Source organism: Cnephaeus nilssonii, assembly GCF_951640355.1.
Source record: "Cnephaeus nilssonii genome assembly, chromosome: X".
NCBI lineage: Eukaryota > Metazoa > Chordata > Mammalia > Chiroptera > Vespertilionidae > Cnephaeus > Cnephaeus nilssonii.
Genome location: NC_137071.1, coordinates 75045708 through 75067500, shown reverse-complemented (window position 1 = coordinate 75067500; position 21793 = coordinate 75045708). Strand labels below are relative to the sequence as shown.

At 46.9% G+C, this 21793-nt stretch overlaps 1 protein-coding gene across 3 annotated transcripts in view; it reads left to right on the top strand.

The window, feature by feature from the left end:
* The first annotated feature begins 1848 nt into the window (after positions 1 to 1848).
* Positions 1849 to 21793, top strand: part of TSC22D3 (TSC22 domain family member 3) — a 61014-nt gene continuing 41069 nt past the window's right edge. The window contains exons 1-2 of one of the 3 annotated variants that reach the window (XM_079764330.1): positions 1849 to 1996; positions 2606 to 3028. In XM_079764330.1, the coding sequence (XP_079620456.1) occupies positions 2712 to 3028 (317 nt within the window). In that variant the 5' untranslated portion in view covers positions 1849 to 1996; positions 2606 to 2711. Of the gene's footprint in view, positions 1997 to 2075; positions 2250 to 2392; positions 3029 to 21793 lie in introns of those variants that run through there. The other 2 variants (XM_079764328.1, XM_079764329.1) reach the window with 2 other exon arrangements.

Sequence of the window (21793 nt, the reverse complement as noted above, 5' to 3'; positions counted from 1 at the left end):
AGAAGATGGCTCTGCCCAGATTGGTGTCCAGGTGTATCACTTGACCATGGGCCCTCTTAGTGTAAAGCAGTGGTTCCTAACGTGGGGCACACACCCCACAGGAGGGGACAATTTGATTTTTAAGGGGGGCAATTCAAGAATGAGTTATTAACAGTGAATTTTTTGCATTTCTTATGGTTCTAGGGGCCTCATATACAGTATATACATATATATTGTGACATATTTATGCACTTTAGTCCTCTATTATATGTTCTGAAACTTTATTTGCCATTTTTTCATATCACTTCATATTATTGTTATTTTTAAAACAATTTCATAGTGATTTCTTCCTCAGCACTTCAACTGTCCTTTTGTTCTTTTATTTTTCTCTTTCATGGATGCCATGTTCTTTGGAAGCTTGTTTAGACCAAGTTAATGGCCTTTTAGGCTTCCTCCACATAAATAGGAGTTCACTTTTTGGAAATAATAAGAATTATATGTCACGGGGAAAGGGCATCAGGATTTTAAATATGCTTAGGTGGGGCAGGGCCAAAAAAAGGTTGGGAACCACTGGTGTAAAGTATCTGTCTTCCCTTTCCTCCTACTCTCAGAACCAATGCATTGTGGATTCCACTAGGAGGCACCTCTGGCTTCTCCCAAAGATATCTATGTCCCAAGCAGAAAATGTTCAATGTTTAAACACAAGATGGCAATATATACTGCTCTATTGCAAGGGCCTTGGCCTTGTGAAGGGAGCTGAAGGGGGGTGGGGAGTGCTGACTGAAACTGAAATCCATTTGAATTTTATGTGAAAATCGGACATCATAAATATTTTGAATTTTTTGAGGAACCAGTAATTATTTAATGCTATTTAGTCAAAGTATTCCAAGTCTTGGAAGTCTACCACAGCACACATCCCTACATCTCACAAATCTGGGGTGTGACCCAGTCACCAATCTGCGTTGCTCTCCACAAATCTCCCCTTTCACCTTACATCAGACTTTCTGGAGTAACCTTCTCTTTAGAGCCAAGAACCCCTCAGCTGGCAGTTTCAGGACACTCCTGTGCTCCTCAATAACCAATCACCACAGGTCTTAATAGGGTAAGGGTAAGGGCAGAGGAAAAAGAAGCGGGAGAGAGCAAGTTTGAAAAGTGGGGAAAGAAAAGTGAAGTGAAGAGAAATGGACAAAATTGAGGCGAAAGAGGGGGTGTGCTGAAGTGAGGAAAGGAAAGGGAAAATAAAATGAGGGAAAAGAAGGGGAAGAAAGAAGTCCATGACAGAAAAAGAAAAATTGGGGCAGAAAGGGGTAAATGAGGAAATACAGAAAAAAGAGAAAAAGAAAGGAGTAAAGAACGGGGGCAAAAAAGAAAGGAAGAAAGCGGAAATGGATAAAGAAAGAGAAAAAAAAACGAAAGAAAGAATGGGAGGAAAAGCGCAGAAAGACTGAAGTGAGTGAGGGGAGAGGGGCAAACTGAGAAGAGAGAAAAAAAAGAGGGAGAAGAGGCTCGGCAACAGAGAGCCTGCCGGGGAGCTTGCATTCCCGGAAGCCAGGACAGCGATCTCCTCCGGTGGGGCTTAGGGAAGAGAGGAGACAGCAAGTGGGGGGGAGAGAGGGAAAGATAAGTGAAGTGAGAAGAAAGGGACAAAACTGAGGAGAGTTTTATCGTGCTTCTGTGAGTTTTGTTTAAGGCATTTATTGGGTACTCCTGAAGTGTGTCCCGCACGCTCAGACTTTATGTGGGAGCAAACGTTTCTCTTTGTACCACCCCCGCCCCCAAAGAGGTTTGTGGAGCGCCGCGGTGTACGGCTGTAACTAGTAGGGCTCTCGAGGGCTGCGTCTCTCCTGTAGGGGGACCCGTCCGCGGTGGGATCGGGAATAGTCGCCCTCCCACCGAGCTGGAGAACAGGGTGCTGCGGCACCCCCAGCCCGGCTACTCTTACATTTCTGGCGGAGGATGCGCCGTGAAGGGCGAGAGAGCCTGAGCTGAGGCGCCGGGCACAACTAAGCGGGCAAGGGTGCGAGCCGCCCTGCGGTGCGAGGGCGCGTGGGTGCGGCGGGGCGGGGCGGGGGCTTGGGGGCAGGACCGAGCGGGCTCAGGGCCGGCGCCCGCCCGGGGAAGCTGGAGCGGTCTCCGTCGGCCCCCGGGGGGTAATTTACTTGCTGCCACGGCCCGTGCAGGCTCCGGGGCGTGCAGCTCGCTAGCTCACTCACTCGCGCTGGGCTCCTGCCACCTTTCAGCCGGCACAGCCCAGGGGAGCCCGAGAGCGGGTGAGCCAGCGAGTCGAGGAGGGAGGGAGCAAACAGGGGGAAACGAGGGCGCGCCCTGGCTCTCCCTCTGCCCTGCTGCCCTGCTGCCCGCCCTTCCTGCCGCCACAGGTCCACCCCGAGTCTTGCTCACACTTGGGAAACTTGGGACGGCGCGGGGGCAGAGTGTGGCACCTCAGGGGCGGCCCGGGCCTCTAGCGGAGCGGGAGGAGGAGGAGGAAGAAAAGGAAGTGAGCCTCAAGGATCCGCTCCGAGCTGTTTGTCCAGCTGTTTCTGTTCGAACCCAGAGCAGCACAGCCAGAAGGGGGCCAATTCGAGGGTGGTTAGCTGGAGGCACTAATTTCCAACTCTTCTCTCAGCTTGCCTTTTCCAGACACCCTGGAGTCTCCTCAGGCCAACCCGGCGGACGCGCACCTGCCAGCCGCCCCAGACCTGGCAGGCCAGGCGGCCCCCGAGCCTGAGAAGATGGCCCAGCCCAAGACCGACTGCCGCTCACCTGTCGGTCTCGACTGCTGCAACTGCTGCCTGGACCTGGCCCACCGAAGTGGGCTCCTGGGAGACAGCAGCGGGCAGAAGAGCCCAGGCAGCCCCACCGTGAGCAACTTTCGGCAGCTTCAGGAGAAGCTGATCTTTGAGAACCTCAACACCGACAAGCTCAACAGCATAATGCGGCAGGATTCGCTAGAGCCCGTGCTGCGAGACCCCTGCTACTTGCTCAACGAGGGTATCTGCAACCGCAACATTGACCAGACCATGCTCTCCATTCTGCTCTTCTTCCACAGGTGGGTGTCTGAGCAGATGGGTGGGCATGCGTCCTGGCTCGCACCAGCTTCTGCTGTGCCCTCACCTCGGACAAAAGGGGCTACCAGGAATTTCATGAGGGGCACTAAGGAGGCTGGGCTCTCAGGCTGCTGTGACCGACCCCAAGGGCTACCTGGAGTCCTGTGGGGTGGAGGGGACGGCTGGCAGGTGGGAACTCTATTTGGACCTGTGCCTGCAGAGGCTTTCCTAAGAAGGTGTTGGAGCCTAGAAAGTGGCTGGATCCCTAGATGGTTTGGAAGTAGCTGGGGGCATCCCCTCCTGCAATGCATAATTTCTGCTGCCACTTTGGAAATTCTTCTGTGAGATGCTCTTAGGATCTGAGTTCCACCCTTCACAAAAGCCCATTTCTAAATATGCAAACTCAGATTGAAACTTCGAGGGCTTTGAAATTACTGAATGCCACTGACTGACAGTGAGCCAGGGAAAATGTCAAGACAAACTAAGAGGCTGCTGACGTGCAGCAGGTGGGGAATAAGAAAAATTATGGAGCCTTGAGAATTTCTTGAGACTCTGGATGGGATACCCCCACCTCCTCCATGTCACGTCTTTCAATTTCCAATGATGGCTAAAAGCAGCCCCAGAGAGCATCCTAGGATGGGAGGGTGGATGAATCCATGTCATCGCAGATGTTTGTTGGAGTGTGGAGAGTGAGGGTCAGACTTTCTAGAAATCCTGCCGAAGGGCAAAAGGAAGAGATAAGGGAGGAGAGAAACACATTGGGAAGCCCCAAGGTGTCTATACGGTAGTCCTCTAGTCTGAGACAGTCTGGTCAGAGCCAGTCTAGGGTGTACAACTGAGGCAATTTCGAGACAGGGGAGGCAACTTCAGGAAACCCAACTGCAGTGGGTTTGGTGTTTTTGGAACCATTATAACAGGGCACAGGTGTGTGTGTGTGTGTGGTGTGCATTTTATTTTTTCTCAATGATGCAGGTTAAATGCATGAAAGAGAACCCCGTGGTGGGAGACCTGGGTTATAAGTAGCACAAGTTATAGCCCTGCCTCACTGTATGAGCCTGAGCAAATCACCTGACTTCTCTAGTCTCTAATGTACCTTCTGGTTCTGAGAGTCCAGGTCATGGGCAAGTGGTGTGCTCAGACAAGGTAATAAGAAATTGTGAACACCACAGAATACTTGAATAATTGGATGGTTTTCCAGTGAGGCACAAAAAAGGGAATTTTAAGAGCAATCAAAATAGGCAGGAGCTACCCTCACTTAAGTGTTCAGACCAAGTTTACCATAGCAACCCCAGAAGTTCCAGGAGGGAACAAGCAGGGCTGCTGACTTCGTTAGCATTATCATAACAAGTTGTATTTCTCAGGCATTTTCCGCCCCATCAAAGCTCTTCCTCATCTATTATTTCACATTAGGTATAAATTTATTTCATTGTCTTAAAAAAACCACAAAACCAGGCCCCCTTTCTAGTGGGTTTTTAGGGAATCTTCATTTCTGATGAAAGATTAGTTTAAATGTATTCAGACCACACATGCTGTAACCCCACCAAGCAAAAGCCCTAACAGGCTCCTAACAATCCAGCTCAGCTTGGTAGGAGAGTGGCAGTGGGGGAGGGGTGACGGAGATACCTAGAAAGAGCTCCTGTCACATTTGCACTCTTTCAACTAGGAGAGAAACTGCCCCAAAATGGCCTTATTGATGTGTAAGAGGGGACACATCCTCAGTTGGGTTACTAGGCTTGGGACCTAGGAGGGTTGGATCTAGGTGAGTGAGGTGTGAGCCTGAGAGCCTGAGATCAAAGTGTTCACTTGTGCCACACCTTGGGAGGCTTTCTGGTTGTCTGGGTTTCTCCAATGGAAAGACCTCCTTTGTCATCTAGTCCATTGACACCTGTCCATTGGGGTTTGGTTATTGGCAAAGCATATAAATGATATAGGGTAAGGGTGTGGGGGTATTGAGGGCATTGTTGGAGGGAGCAGAGCGAATTGTTGGAAATGTGGACCTGAGCACCTTGCCTCCTGGGATCAGAGGAATTCAGTGTCCAAAACAGATAAGCCTTTCTTTCTGTAAGGCTGGGGAGTGTGACAGGGTCCTGTGGTAACAGCCTTTTAGTTCTAGCAGGACAAAATGTTCTTACATTTTTCTTGATAACTGAGATATTTGAAGTTGGGAATTCTGAATTTGCTTTAGGTTTTACCTAGAAGGACATGCTCATTAGCAGAAATAGGAGACCATTATTGCTGGTCATGGGGCTTTTCCAATATCTGATCTGGAAAGACTTCTCCTGAGTGAAAATTTTCTCTTTCTTACTTCATTTATTCCCTGGATTTCTATATTTATACTTAAGTCATCAATTTCACTTCTATTCCATTTAAATGCTTTGATATTTCAATTTCCTGTTGGGGTGTGGCGTATTTTTCCCATTTAATTTATCTACTTTCAAGGCTACCTTTTCTGGAGAAGAGACTCTCCCTGCCCCTCCTCCTGCAGTCCATTTTCCTCCTGGAAGGGTTCCTATTTTCTTGGGAGGGGATAGGCACATTCTTGATTTCTGTCTGGTTATCTCCCTTGATCCTTCCCTTGTTCTCAGCTTAGTTCCCAGTGTCCTTGGAACACGAGAAAATAAGCAGTTTGAGGGTAGGCGGTGTGTTTTACACTCATTTGGTTTTCCCTGGGTTTCTTAGTTATATAGCTCGTATGCAATAAAGGTTTGTGTTTTGTTTTTTTTGTTTTTTTTGGTTAGATGACTGCTTAATTGTTGGTGTAACAATTGTAAAATGTAAAAAAGCAACTTTATCCTAGTCTTGGAAAATCCTTATTAAGGTTTAAATGTGATTTTTGTGTTTGTTTTTTGTTTGAACCACGTGTGTAACTCTAACAGTCTGGGAGAAGTCCTGATGGACAGTGCTGTATGTATACTCATAACTCATTGGTAATGGGCATGTGGCTTGTTGGTATGTAAATGGTTTCTCTAAACTATTGAGAGGTGTGTTTTACTAAACACCATCCCTTTAATCTTGTGTTAGGTAACTAATAACTATAATAGATTAATAGCTAACATTTATTGAGCATTTACAGTTTGCACTAAGCATTATATCTGCCTAATCTCATTTAATATTTATACCAACCCATGAAATGGTTACTATCACCCTTCTTCATTTTATAACAAAGAAAATTGAGGCTTGGGAAAATTAAGTAACTTGCCCGATACCTCACAATGAAAAGCAGAGGAAAACTCCACCTAAGATCTGTCAGACACTAAATAATAGGCTATTAAGAAAAAAATTGTTAAGCAGAGGTAAATATTACCTGAGAAACTAACCAAATGTTTAAAATATCCTTATTAGGTAGGGTGACCAACCATACCTTTCTGGGACATGGGACTTTCAATGTTTAAACTGGGACAGTCCCAGGGAAACTGGAATGGTTGGTCACCCTATTATGAGGGAACTCAACCTTATCATTTGAATATGCTTCTAAAACTGGAAAATTTAGGAGGCAGATAGAATATGCTGGGCAAACAGCTAAAATTTCCAATTTAAATGTAGCCTATGAAAAAACTGGTAAAGTTGAAATTTGAGGGGCCTTAAATCTTTGATCAATAAGGGGTAGCAATCTGAAATGGGAACTTTTGCCATATTCTGTTGTTGTCATTGTTGTTGCTGTAATTCAGATTTACTTCTAAGATTTTATCCAAAACTTCTTAATCAGCTCTATTTTGCTGCCTTTGGCTCCCGAGCACACATACCTGCCCTGGGTAGTCTAAGATATTCTGAATTGGAGTTCCCTTGTACCTTTAAAAGCCTTAGGAGCCCGCCTTTAAGCTTCTGAGCTGACACCAACTGGTTCCCACACTTAGATGCTCAGAAAATGATAATAGCAAAGATTTCTAATTGCTTTACATGTGCTAATTCATTCACCCTCCCCTACTGAGTTGATATATAGTAGTAAAGGGAGAGATCAGGTTTCCAAGAAAAAAATGCAAAACATTATTTGTGCTTTTCTAAGTGAGTCTCAGAGTTCATGATTTCATAAGTGTATATTCCCGGATCTGACTTCTAAGGTTGTAGCTACTTACACAGTGTGATTTGAGGGGTCAAACTACTCTCTGGGCCTGCCTGCTGTAGTGCCTAAGATACAGTTTTCCATCTAGGAACCATCTAAAATTCCTCCCCCATTGCACAGTGGTATTCTGATCACACCATGAGAAACTCTGAATTAAAGATCACAACCTTTGTCAACTAATTTGCCATTTGATTTTGATGATGGAGTTCTTTGCTGTAGAGAGGTTTCTATGTGGTTAAGCCTGCCATTCTTTGCCTTTGTGATTTTTGCTTTTGGTATCAAGTTTGGAAAGTCCTTCCCTAGCTTAAAGTAATGTAAAATAACTATTTCTTAAGTGCCTACTGGTCTGACAAAGAATAGGCACTCTGATTAAGGCATTTTCTATTAAAAACACAATGCATTTGCAACTTAACATTCATGGTTTGAATACTTCAAGAGAAAGTTGATAGGAGATAAACTGTCTTCTTGCTGAGGCACAGATGTGAATTCCACATGCTAAGAGGCTTTTGCCTATGAGTGACCCTAGTGCTCTACCAGCACACCATACACACACACACACACACACACACACATCTATCTATACTAATAAAAGGGTAATATGCTCATTAGACCGGGAAACCTTCCAGGAGATCTTCGGACAAAACCATGGTGGCGGGCCGAGGCAGAAGTGGTTAGGGGCGACCAGGCTAGGAGGGGAGGGCAGTTGGGGGTGATCAGGCTGGCAGGTGGAGCAGTTGGGGGCGAGCAGGCCGGCAGGGGTGGGCATTCAGGGCAAGCAGGCCGGCAGGGGGGGGCAGTTGGGAGTGAGCAGGCTGGTGGGGGGGGAAGTTGGGGGTGAGCAGGCCAGCAGGGGGGGCATTCAGGGCAAGCAGGCCGGCAGGGGGGGGCAGTTGGGAGTGAGCAGGCTGGCGGGGGGGAGTTGGGGGCAAGCAGGCTAGCGGGGGGGGCAGTTGGGGGTGAGCAGGCTGGCAGGTGGAGCAGTTGGGGGCGAGCAGGCTGGCAAGGGGGGCAGTTGGGGGTGATCAGGCCGGCAGGCGGGGGCAGTTGGGGGCAAGCAGGCCAGCAGGCAGAGTGGTTAGGGCTGATCAGGCAGGCAGGCAGGTGAACGGTTAGGAGCCAGTGGTCCCATATTGTGAGAGGGATGTCTGACTGCTGGTTTAGGCCTGATCCCCAGAGGTCCCAGATTGGAGAGGGTGCAGGTGGGCTGAGAGACACCCCCCATGCACGAATTTATATATATATATATATATATATATATATCACTATATATATAACATACTACATATATAGCAGTAAATTATATATAACAAAATTTGCTACTTTAACCATGTTAAGTATATAATTCAGTGGCATAAGGTACCTTCATAATGCTGTGTATAACCATCACCATTATCCATTTCCAGAACTTTGTCATCACCCCAGACAGAAACTCTGTACCTCTTAAACAATAACTCCCCATTCTGCCCCCCTCCCATCCCCTGGTAATCTCTATTCTACTTTCTGTCTCTGAATTTGCCTATTCTAGCATTTTCATATAAGTAGAATCATATAACATGTGGTCTTCTGTGTCTGACTTTTTTCACTTAGTGTGATGTTTTCAGGGTTCATCCATGTCATAATATATATCAGTATGTTATTTCTTTTTATGACTGAATAATATTTCATTGTGTGTATGTACCACATTTTGTTTATCCATGCATTTATCCATGGACACTTGGGTTATTTCCACATTTTGGCTTTAGTGAAGAATGCTGCTATGAACATTGATGTACCATTATCTTTTTGAATTCCTTCTTTCAAATCTTTTGAGTCACCTAGGAGTGTAGTTGCTCAGTGCCTCCTTTTCAACCCAATTTTGTCGTCCCCTAATCAGAGTCAGTCCAAACAAATGAAGTAACTCTCATGAAAGGAACAAATGTTTGTTTCATTGGGGAGAACACCCCCTCCCTGATCAGCTCCTAGTGCTAGTGATTATAATGAAAAGAAAGCTAAGAAGTTTAACGAAGTGATTGAAATACAAGTTTTATGGGGGGCGGGGAGATATGCTTTCTGGGTGCTCATGAATAAGGGACTGGCAAAAGTTTTAGTGTCTCATGAATGGCCAGGGTCTACCCTGGTTTACTTCCCAGGGTTTACTTTTTAAAAGACTAACATGTGACATCTTTACTCGTCATTGACTACTTTGTGAGCATTTGTTTATTAGAACTTTGTTCAGTATGACAACTCACAGGGAGTAGGGTTCTCTGTGAATAGATGTGGGAGAGCCAAGTTTAGAGAAGAAAGGTAGGAAGACAAGGCCTGCTACAGTATGGGGCTGTGAATAGCATGAGAGCTCAAGAGGTCTGGATGGAAGGTTCATGATCTTAAAGAAAGGTGGCAAGAACAGAGCATGAATTTACCTATTTCTCCAGGTTGCCAGGAGTGGACACATTTGAGTCCACACCTCAGAAAATACCTCTTCCCAGGGTGACCTTATTTTCCTGCCTGAAGAGGAGGTTAACATTCCTTCTTATATTTGCACTTCCAGATGAACTAACAAGCTCTCAATTCCAGGTAGAGTGTTGGCTCCTTTCCAGAAAGTCCTAAAGGCCAGGCAGTCTGGGTAAATGGAGGTGGATGTGTTTGGCCAGCACTGCCAGGGATTCCAGGTCCCCTGAGTTGATGGAGCCTGGCATAACACTTCCCCCCACCTGTGGGTTGTTTGAAAGGAATGAGGTTGGTAGTATCTGCACCAGTGGTGGCTGTTGCACTGTGTTTGCTCATCGTAATTCTGCTCCTACCTGAACTTTCTCCTCTTATGTAAGACATCCCTTAAGATAACTACAAAGCCATAATCTGCCATGGCTGGCTGGGTTTACATAACAAAGTGTTGGTGTCATGCAATATCACCTCTTGAGCCCCAGAGAAGCCAACATGCTGAGTGGGATGAAGTTTGGGCCCATTTGGTGGGGCACTCTGTGTGCCTCAGTGCACTCAAGGGAGAGCATTCCATGACCACAGGGGTCAAAAAGACAAAATTTCCCTTTTAGATGAAGAGAGCAATAATAGCCCAGGACATGTTGTGCTGTCCCAATGCTTGCAATAATGGGACAAGTCTTAGGGCTTCCCTGAGGGGCCATTGCTTTGGTACAGCAAGCCCTCCTTAGGGGGCTTCTAATGGGAACCTCATGAAGGCCAGAAGGTTAGATACCAGCCTCAAAGCAGGTTAGATAAGAAGCGGGGCCCTGACCAGTTTGGCTCCGTGGATAGAGCGTTGGCCTGCGGACTGAAAGGTCCCAGGTTCGATTCCAGTCAAGGGCATGTACCTTGGTTGCGGGCACATCCCCAGTAGGAGGTGTGCAGGAGGCAGCTGATTGATGTTTCTCTCCCGTCGATGTTTCTAACTCTCTATGCCTCTCCCTTTCTCTCTGTAAAAAATCAATAAAATACATATTAAAAAAAAAGAAGTGGGGCAGGAAAAAATGGCTTATAGAGGCCATAGTCAATCATGCCACAATCTAGTTTAGCTAAGGAGTCAGAGTGGGGATGAGATGGGGGTCTGTGAGAGTAGAAAGTAAGCTTTTCCAAATGTTAATCCTTGCAGGAGAGAATCTTATCAGCTGGCAAGGCAGATTCACTTTTATCTTCTAGCTGTAAATCCCTGCCCCAAAGTAGCTATTGCTCCTTTGGTAACAGTGTAAGAGGTGTGAAATCGCAGTCAGCACAGGAGACTGAATGGGAGCTTCCCTTTGTACAGACACTAGCCCAAGGGGAAACAAGAGCTGGAAGCCTGTTTGGTCAGTCATGCCCTAGGCAGGCTATCAGCCTTCCTCCCCTGGGAGCCACTTTCCTTAAATAGGCCCATCCTGAAATCAGGCCCTTGCCTGTGGACAGAGCCCTACAGGGACCTTCCCTATCTTTCCTCGAAAGAATTTACTCACGAAATAGCCTTGGGTATTCAACCCGTTTCCTCTTGTCTCCTCTTCAGGGGAGATGAAGAACAGCTGTCACAGTTTAAGGTTCTGGTTCGGATTTTTGCCAAGCTCTCTAGGCCAGCGATTGGCTACAGCTATCCCTGAGTAAGAAGGGGGTGAGAAGTGAGAGGAAGGGAAATGGTTCCAGAGGCTCCTACCTGGTTTACATCCCCCCACACCACCCCCCACACACCTCCCATTTGGTCTCACTCACAGACTAGGTTGGGCCTAGGCCAGCCAGAGGGCCCTGGCTCATATCTCGCACGTTCGTGCCTAGTGCCTTATGTAACAGAGATAAGTTACTGAGGCATCAAGGGGCCAGGCATTCAGAAGCCTGCTGGGGATCTAAGTCCAGCTCATCATACTCCCAAAGGAAAAGCCTGCTCTCCCTAGGTCAGGCCAGCAGTCTGCTCAGACTGGGCTAGTAACAGGCTGCAAAGGTGATCCCTCCAGAACTTCCACACTCAGCAGCAGGCAGGTGAGCTGCTGTGAGCTTAATATTGTTTCAGGTGTAGTGGTGGTGGTGGCGGGGGGGTAGTAGTAGGTTCCTGCTATAACCTGACATTATACTGCTGAGGGGACAGCCTGGTGCATTTAGAGGGGCCCCAGAACAGATCTCAGAAGTTCCTCTTCTTTTTGTATCTGTTTGTTGGTTCAGGGATTGTTCTGGGGACTCGAGGCAGAAGGGTTTACTGGAAGCGGGAGGAGCTATTTAAAGGATGGCCCTAGAAGAGCCAATTCCCACTTCATTCTCCACGAAGTCTCAAAGTCTCTAGGTTGGCCTGAATTCACAATGATTCTTAGTTCCCTTCCTAGCCCATTCAGTAAGTTATATTACTGGCATAGTGCAATTGAGAGCCCTATGAAATCAAACTGGCTAGATTCTATGACATGTTTTTCTAATAAGCTAACTTAACTATCTGCAACACAGAATAGTCCCATCAATCTAATATTCCATTGGCTCAAAGTTTGTGACTAAACCAATAGGTCCTCTTCTTCTCTTCCCTTGTCTTTACTAGCCTGTCCCATTGTGTTACCAGTGGGTAAATGACTCACCAGCTAAGGGTAGTTTGGGACACTTCTCTCCAGTAAGAGAAAGAGGAAGAAACAAGAAAATGACGCTTTTTAAAAGGTGGTATGGGAATAACTAGAAGGCATGGTTGCATCCAAAGTTCAGATACATAAATCCTCAGACAAGTTCAAGACCACCCTCTCAGGTCTCAGGAGAACTGAGCACCCCAAGTCCCCTGCATCACAGCCAGAATCCAGTCAATATTGGCTAGCCCAGTGGTCAGCAAACTCATTAGTCAACAGAGCCAAATATCAACAGTACAATGATTGAAATTTCTTTTGAGAGCCAAACTTTTTAAACTTAAGCTTCTTCTAATGCCACTTCTTCAAAATAGACTCGCCCAGGCCATGGTATTTTGTGGAAGAGCCACACTCAAGGGGCCAAAGAGCCGCATGTGGCTCGTGAGCCGCAGTTTGGCGACTACGGCGCTAGCCTGAGGTGGAGGTGCAGAATTTCCCTTTCTTGAGACCCCTCTCAGGCTTCCAGCTTCTTTTTTCTCCCAATCTGCCCTTTATTGAGCGCCTACCACAGATTTATCTACATGGGAGGTGGTACAGGCTAGGATTGAGGTGTAGGGAGCTGAGAGTGTAGCTAGGGAAGTGAAGCAGCTGTATCCAAGGCTGGTGTGGAACAAAGCAGTCCCATTGGACCTCCTGCTCATTGAGAGAATGGCCTCAAGCTTATGGCACCCTGGGTCTGCAGATCCAGAGCTTGGGAAGTGACAAAACAAACTAGGAAGAGGAAGTTTCTTTATGGTGGCAGGTTCCAGAAGGGCCTTAAAGAATGCGTTGTCTTTGGCATTGTGGGAAGAAGCAGCTATGGGTTTTCTGGTTGGGAAAGGGGAAGGGAACCTTGCCAGTCCAGCAGTGCTCATGGGTAGGAAGGTGCTGGCCTGGGTGGGGGTGGGGCAGTGGTGAGGAAAACTTTCCATTCATCTTGGGACAAAACCTAGAGTCACCAAGTTTCAGGAACGAGTAAAAGGCCCACTTCTCGTCCCTCTCTGACTCAGGGCAAGCTGGCTCCTAGAATGCTCTCCTCAGGGACCTGGGTTAGCTCTTGATGAATTGAGGCCTTTGGGGCCTTGGAGCAAGAAGGGACTTCCTTTGATGCCTGGAGAAAGCCCACTGGAACCAGGATGGTTGAGCTTGGTAGTGCAGTGAGGGTGGGCACCAGAGGAGCCTGTGGAGTGTGGTTTCATATTTGCACACCTCTAGTCTTGGTGTCTACCAGAACCTTCTGAACTGGGTAACAGAACCAAGGGGATGTCAAGGTGCTCTCATGAGAATATATATATTCTCATTCACTCAAGTCTCTCTGGAAAAAAAAATTGTTGGTGGACCCATAGGGTGTCGTTTTAGCCTTGTTTGCACATTGTCAAACCCTTTTTCCCCAGATACCCTATAAATGAAGGCCCTGGGTTAGGGCTGAGCAAGGAGGAAAGCATCAGGTAGATAGAAAAGGAGAGGAAGCAGGGGTAGCGAAAGGAACCAGCCTCAGGTCACTTGGTGAATGAGGGTGCTGCTTATGGTCTGCACTTCACCCTGGTTTTCTGGAGCCCTCTACCCCAGGTAGTGTCCTGAGCATCCGTGCCCACACCCTTTCCCACCACCAATGCTCTGGATAATTCACACTTCTTAAGTTCATGAACAGATTTAATCAACAACAAATATTTCTTGCACACCTTCCATGTGCCAGGCTCAGTGTTAGGCACTGGGAATAGAATGGGAAAGTCACAAAAGGCATGGTCACAGCCATCATGGAATAGCCAGTGGAGTCAGGGAGAGGGACATTAACCAAATAATCACACTAATGAATTTCAAACTAAGTGCCAAGAGAGAAAAAGAATAGCTTCTGTCAGAGAGTATAACAAAGGATCAAACAAGGCTTCCTGTGGAAGTGACACTTGAGCTAATCATCCAGGCCAAATGAGACATTTTTAGGCATAGGACTCTCAAAGGAACCCCTGAAGTTATACCATGTAGGTAGCTGCTCACACCCCTGGAAATATTGTTATGGCCAGCGGGTCCAAAAGGAGAGGACTGACAACATTCTGACACGAGGAAGAAATGAATTTGAAGTCCACAGGGCAACTAGTAATTAATGTCATCCTTTGCTAAAAATAGTCCATGACAGTATAGAAATGTATAAAGGCTGACCCTGGGGACTGCTGATAAAGTGGTTATTGCCTGTGGGGAGGAGAATTTGTTTTTGTAAATTATTTACTGTAAAGAAAAAAGAAATGGGAGGGTCTTCTAGATTTTCTTTTCCCTTTGTAGGCCTTCTTCTAAGTTATGAATGCTTCTCATTGTACAGAGGCAGTGGAGTACAGAGCTTCAGACTGCACTTATTGCGGCACTTATTTTCTGGGCTGCAAATGTCAGATATTTGTTTGGGAAAAAACAGCCTGAATGCAGAAGGATGGGGATCTACACCTCTAAGAAGGGCAAAGAAATTGATGGAGGAGCTCCAAAGAGCTTTCATTTGAGAGAGATGGCCCTACCACAATGACAAGGCAGGTGACAGCTGAGAGCCCAGTATGATCCAAGGGAGTCTTATTGTAAAGGGTCCAGATAAGGCTGACAAGACTTCCTTAGACAACAGGAGGTAAACCTGAGACTTCAGGGGGCTATAGGGCTAGGCTTTAGGAACTAAGTAAGTGATCCAAGAGGTGGGCTGAAGGGTGGTAGAGAGAAAAAAGCGGTTAATCTTCATATACAAGAAAAGTCACAACTCAGAGATGGTGACTAGCTATTTCCAAACCACAATAGGAACAGAACAAGAGGAAACAGGCTTCTACTGTAGCATGAAGAATTGAGATTAGATAGCAGAAAGCATCTTCTGACTACAAGCATTGAAAGAAGCTGGATGAAATTACCATGGGATGTTATATTAATTTATAAATTTGGGGATGGTGGTGAGAGTAACGATAAAGAACTGGATAAAAGTGTGATGGCTGGTTATAAGGACCGTGGACAGAAAGGGACAGGTGGGGAAAGCAAAGAAGTCAGAGGCAGGTGCTTCCAAGGAAAAAGAAAGTGAATGTGTGATAGATTAAAATACTTTCAAAATAAAAATGTTTATAAAAATTTCCATTGGAGATCAGTCATTAAAATGAGCATATACTCTACTGGGATTGAAATGGTGTGGGGGAATAGATTAAGGAGCTATTAGAATCCACTCCCACATCCTTAGCATTCTCATTTCCTGGCTAAATTAGCCTCAGTAGGGGCACCCATCCTCCATAGTCTAACAATTTTGGGGAGCACCCCTAAGGGCAATGGAGTAAGACTGCCCACTCCTGGTACTTGTGGAGGAGGAGGATTTCTTCTTCCATGAGCACAACAAAGATTAGACACAGGCTAGCTACAGTGACAACCAAAAAAAAACTAGGCAGGATCCCGTGGCAGGAAACTTACAAACTAGTGGTAGAGACAGACATCAAATAATAATTACACATGTAATCATATCATTACAATTGAACATAATGAGGGGAAAGTGCAGGAAGCTGCAAGAACACAAGCTAACAGGGCTTCCCTCAGGGTTAGAAAATCCACAAAAAGAAAATTCACCTTGGAAAACCTTGGCACTTCATATGCCCCTCTGTGAGTAATTCTTGCCCCAAATCAGTGTCCAGAAAAGGCAAAATGAACCCAGTCACTGCTAATGCCCAAAGATGTGGATTTTGATGCTTTTTCAGATCACCAAGGCCCTCAGTTAGGAGCAACCCCCCAAGGAAATTTTCTCATTCCCAAGATCAAGCAGCCTTTAGTTAGGCAGAGTGATTCTCTAAGGGCCACAATGGCCTATCATCTAAAAATCAGGACCAGGGAGACTTTGGAGAGCTCATCACTTGCCAGATGAACAGTTGAAAGTCAGTGAAGAGAATAAAGAAGTAATGCTTGAAAATTATTCTTGAAACTGTACCCCAGAAATGACCATGTCTCCAAAATGCCATGTCTTCAGTCTCCTATTCAAATGTGGGAGGCTGCCTGGCCAGCATGACTCGGTGGTTGAGCACTGACCTATGAACCAAGAGGTTGCAGTTCGATTTCCAGTCAGGGCATATGCCTGGGTTGCGGGCTTGATCCCTAGTGTGAGGTGTGCAGGGGGCAGACAATCAATCATTCTCTCTCTTCATTGATGTTTCTCTCTCTCTCTCTCTCTCTCTCTCTCTCTCTCTCTCTCTCTCCTCCTCCTCCTCCTCCTCCTCCTCCTCCTCCTCCTCCCTCCCTCCCTCCCTCCCTCCCTCCCTCCCTCTCCCTTCCTTTCTGAAATCAATAAAAAATAAATTTTTTAAATGTGAGAGGCTTTGCTAGTATATTCTAGTATTAGCTGCAAGGTGTGCCCAGGGCTGTTGAGTCCTGGGGAGCCAGGATCCTAGAGTAGAATGGGAGGTGCTGGTCCTGTGGGAGAGCTAGGATGGGCTCCTCTTCCCTTCAGAGGCCTTGGAGGGGCCACTGAGTAGCAGAGGACATTAGCCACTATGTGCTCATGAAGCACAGGGCCTTCCCATTTGATAGACTACCAATGACAGACTCTGACTTGGTTAGTCAACTTCTCTGGACCTCAGCTTATTCATCTAGAAAATGGGAGAAGTGTGGTTGAGAAGGTTAAATGAGAGGATGCTCCCAGGAAGCACTCAGTAAAGCAAAGCTTTCTTATCATTAGGCAAGTCATATGTGGAACCAGAACAAAACCTTCCCTGACTTGCCTTGCCTCACTTTGTCACCAGTCCGCTCACTGACCCCTCCCATCGCTCTGTCAATCACACACCCTCTCCTGCTTAGAGCCAGTTAACACCTGCAACCCAGTCTGGCAAGCTCTCTCCCTGTCAAGGCTTGCTCTCTGAACTTTTTTCATTCACAATCAGGTATAAATGACTGAGAAGGTTTTCCTCCAGCCTGGGGAAGGGAAAGCTGCTGGGAGCTTTGAAATTTTTACCAGAGATCAAAACTTACAGAAGCATACGGTCACCCTACTGGCATAGCTAGCAAATGGAGGATTCCAGAACATAGTGGAGCTAGCTGGAAATGCTTCTTCAAGACCATGAGCTTCTACCTTCCCAGGTTTGGCCGCTGGCACCTTCTGCCTCCACATGCATCTTAGGCAGAGACACAAATACTCAGAACTCATAGGGCTTTTGCAGAATTTGGTCTGACCCTCTCTAATTACAGATGAGGAAACTGAGGCCCAGAGTGGGGTATGTACCTGCCCCAAGCCAAACAGCCAATAAGTGACCAGCTGAAAAGAGAAACCATATCTCCTGATTTTCTGTTCCAATGGTCTTCCAACTTCTCGTCTCTACACGACTGTGCACATCCCATCCCAGTAGGTACACAAGCTATCCATGCCAGGAGACCAGTTTTGGATCCACCTGATGCCAAAAACTGTGTTTTTTAATTTGATTCTATTTAATGGAATTGACCAGTGGTTTGGGTGTTATGGAGCCCCAGCCCTGGAATCTTGCTTCTGCACAGGCTGGGGCTGCATGCCACAGCCACAGTCATGCAAGGGGGACAGAAAGGCCTGCTGTTCGGGTTGGAAAAGAAATCAGTTGCTGAAACATTGGTCTTTTTGAAAGTTCCAACCACAGGGGCTGGCTGGCAGAGCCGCTGTCTGGGTCCCCCCCCCCCCCAGGATCCGGCCCTCCCCTTCAGTCTGGGAGTTAGTTTAGGAAGCTGGCCCAGCCTCGACAGAAGATCTGGAGGGCAGCACTCGCCCCAGGAGCGTCAGCCTTTCCTCAGAGCCTGGGAGCCCCCAAGGCATTCAGAGCAGGGAACTTCCTCCAGCCTCCACAGCCAAGGCAGCCTAGGCTGGCCCTGAGGCTCCCTGAGCACTTTTTCTTCTGAGCCTGAGAGTTTTCAGTTGCTCCCGCACTAGCCTGGAAGCTATAGAGAGGAGAGAGGAGAGAGAGGAAAGAGAGGAGAGAGAGGAAAGAGGAGAGAGAGGAGAGAGAGGAGAGGGAGGAATCAACCCCTGCCAGGCATTCAAGGCTTTCCTAGGCAGTAGTGAGATGAAGGGGGAAAGGCTGGAAGAGCCCCAGCTTGTGGAGGAGCCCCAGCTTGAGGAGGTCTCTGAACTTGAGGAGGCACAGTTCCTGGAGGAGCTACAGCTTGAGGTGGTGGAAAGTGGGTCAGATTTAGATCCAGAAGACCTGGGTTCGAGTCCTGATTTTGCCACCAACCTGATGCTTGAGCTTGAGTAAGTAACTCCCTGCCCTTCTGAGGGCTGCTTTCCCTACTTACAAAAGGAGGGAGGGGAGAGACAAGATTGTCTCTAGGGTCTCTTCCAACTCAGGTATTCTGGAAGACCATGCCTCTAAAATCTTGATGTGTGAATGGATGCATGGACACTTGGAAAAGTCACTGAACCTCTGAATGTTAGAATTAGGGGGTGGAGGATTTGGGATTCACATGAATAAGAAAAGGGGAGGAGAACATGGTAAATGTGTTAAAAGTCATGCCACCAAGAGGGAGTCCAGGCTGAATAGAACATTAGAGACAATTTTCAAAACTCAAGGATGATGGGCTTAGAATATGTTAGTAATGAGAACCAGGGTGTTGGGGATGTGGTCAATGTGCAATTGCTTATGAGTCCCTCAACCAAATGTCTCCCAGTGGCCCCTTCAGCTTCAAAACTCAAGTATTCAATCCAGAATGCATTTATTGGGTTCTTCATGTGTGTCTTAGCAGAAATTCTCAATTTAATTAGGGATATTTTCAGGTCTTACATGTTTACATCCAGATCTAAAACAGAGCCTAAGAACAGGGATAAGACTGGCACCTTGTCTTAGAAACCTACTTTCTTGGTAAACCCCCTCATCAGACCCACTGCAGCATGACTCAGTTGGGGACCCTCAAGAATTTAATGGCTGCTATATATAGCTATGCCACCCCCACTAATGCACGGAGGAGCTACCAAAACCCAATCTGTTTGGTGAGTGTTGGTGTTTAATATTGTTGGTGTTTCACTGTAGTCTGAATTATTCAAAGTTAGTTATCCTTCTCTGGTTTATATGGTGAGAGTCTATAAGCCATAGTAGGTGACACTTCACTAACCAGAAAGTTCCTTACTGGCCCAAGCATAAGAGCTCAGAGCTCCCTACATAGAAGATCATCTCCAGTGTCCTCTGCCAACCATGTACCCTCCAGCATCTCCACTGTGGTGGAGACTGCAGTGAGGAGAGTGAATAAAGAGGAACCCCCACCTGTCTAGACACTTGCCGAGTGCCCTAGCACCCTTACTTTCACCACTACACACCCTGCTCCCTACCTGCTAGCCCTCCTTCATTCTTGGCTCAGTTTGTTCTACAATCATTTCTTGCCACTCAGTTAATCAATCATAGATTCCCTAGGTCAGTTGTCGGCAAACCGTGGCTCACGAGCCACATGCGGCTCTTTGGCCCCTTGAGTGTGGCTCTTCCACAAAATACCACGTGCGGGCGCACACGTACAGTGCGATTGAAACTTTGTGGCCCATGCGCAGAAGTCGGTTTTTGGCCTGGGCGAATCTATTTTGAAGACGTGGTTCTAACGCCGAGCCACACTCAAGGGGCCAAAGAGCCGCATGTGGCTCGCGAGCCACGGTTTGCCGACCACTGCCCTAGGTTGAAAGGGATCTTAGAATTCCCACAGGGAAGAAGGCAATAGAATCCTTGTAGTCCTCTTTGGCTCTGTAGGGGCTGCCAGAGGGAAGAAGAAGGGAGAAAGGAAGGAGAGAGTTTAGAGAAGGAAAAGAAAAGTAGAGGAGATAGATTATGCCACTGCTCTCACCAAATAGAGGTTTACACCTCCAAACAAACAAGGTCACAAATAAGAATCTACATGTGTCCTTTAAAGTTTGCAAGGTTTGTGTCCGCGCCTGGCATGTTTTTCCTCACCAGAAGGTTTTCAAGCTGGGCACCCTGAACTAGGAAGTGTCTCCCCATGGGTGGAGGAAATTAGGGGGCTCTGGGAGTCCTGGGAACTGGGTTGATAGAGCTCCCAGCCTCAGCCCCACTTCCTTCAGAGCAGTTCTGCTCCTCTAAGGACTTTGTATCCAGAGACCCTGAGAATGTCCAGGTTAAATTGAGGAGAGTGGAGGGAAAGATGGGGATGTTTAACAACAGTTAAAAAAAAAAGTTGTAAGCCACTAATGACCTTAATTCTCCAGAGGAAACAGGAATCTCTTGGAAAGCATCCTGGGGTGGGGGGTGTGGACATATCCACTTGGCTTGAAGGCATCTACACTGAAGCTGGCTCCCTTGTTGGTCAGCTGATAGTCCTTGGGTTTAGCATTTATCAAACATACATCTTTCAGTTCTGCAAAACGCTTTGCCCCACCCTCGTGTTCTTGCTGTGGGCCTTCTTTGTCTCTTGACCACCCAGGAAGCAGGCTCAGGGAGAGGTGTGGTCACTGGCTTCCCAAGGAAGACCGTGTTCCAGCTAGGGGGACCCATATGCTCCCAGCTCCCCCAGCCGAAAGTTGCCGGGACTTGTGTGAGCTCCGGGCTACTGATGTGGGCTTGGGGCACTCCACCTGAAGCAACCCCTGGGGCCAAAGTGGAGGAAGTCCGTGCCACAGAGGGCACTGTCTGAGTTAAGTGAGGTCTAGTGTGGAATTTTCAGCAGGGGAAATAGCTCTAGGGAAGGAACACTTGACTTACAATAAAAGCCCTGTGTTCTGTTACAAACTCCAGCCTTGGCTTGAGCTGGCACCTGAAAGGAGGAAAATAATAAGGGCCAGGGCCCTAGCCCTCAGAGGAAGGCGCAGGAGGCAGGCTCAGGATGGTATCCTGGCCATTCAGGCAGTCTAAAGCCCTGCTGGCTTTACATTGGAGAAAGAAATAAAGCTGTGCTTGTTGACTGTGGGGACCATCTGCGTGCACTATACAGAGACCACTGTTTCCCCAATCCCGGTGAGCATTTGCTGATGGTGTGCAAGATGATTTTGTGTGGTAGGTGGACCAACTTTGTTTTTCTATTTTTATAGCTATTTATTTATTTAACATGTATTGAGGAGTAATGTATCTAATATATACACCCTATGATTTAAAAATATTTATAAGGTGGAGACATTTTTAAGAAGTGAATCTGCTTAAAGTTATTTTAAAGAAAATATGAAATAAATAACAGTACATACTTAAATATGGCTAAAATCTTGACAGTGGTAGGCAAATCACTGGATTTGGGACTGTGTACCACCCTGTCAGCAGAGGTGGGAAAGAGAAGCCAAAGGGTCATAAAAACCATACAGTATGGTTTGAGATTGTCTTGTCCATGTACACCTAGCTTGAAGGCTCCCTCTGACAGCCCTATACCAAGTGTAAGAACACCCTGCTATTTTTATATTCACTGTGTCCTGCTCTGGCCCATGACACTCAACACTCCAGATTAGCAGCAGGCCTTTTCTTTGCTCCAGACCACTGTCTCTATCACACACCGGCACACACAGGGAAGCAGCCGCTGGAAGGTTGTTGGGGTTGTTCTCATCAGTTTCTACAGATTTCTTTTCAGCATTGTTCATGGGCATATTCAACTCAAATGTAAGGAGGTATTTCCAGAAAACAAATCAAAGAGGTTGCAATCTTTTTCTGAATGCACAAAGCCACAGTAAAAGGAAAGGAAATATGTCATTGCAGCACTTTTGCATGAACTTGGGTCAATTTCTAGACAGATTTGGACAAGATTTGGTGGGAAATTTG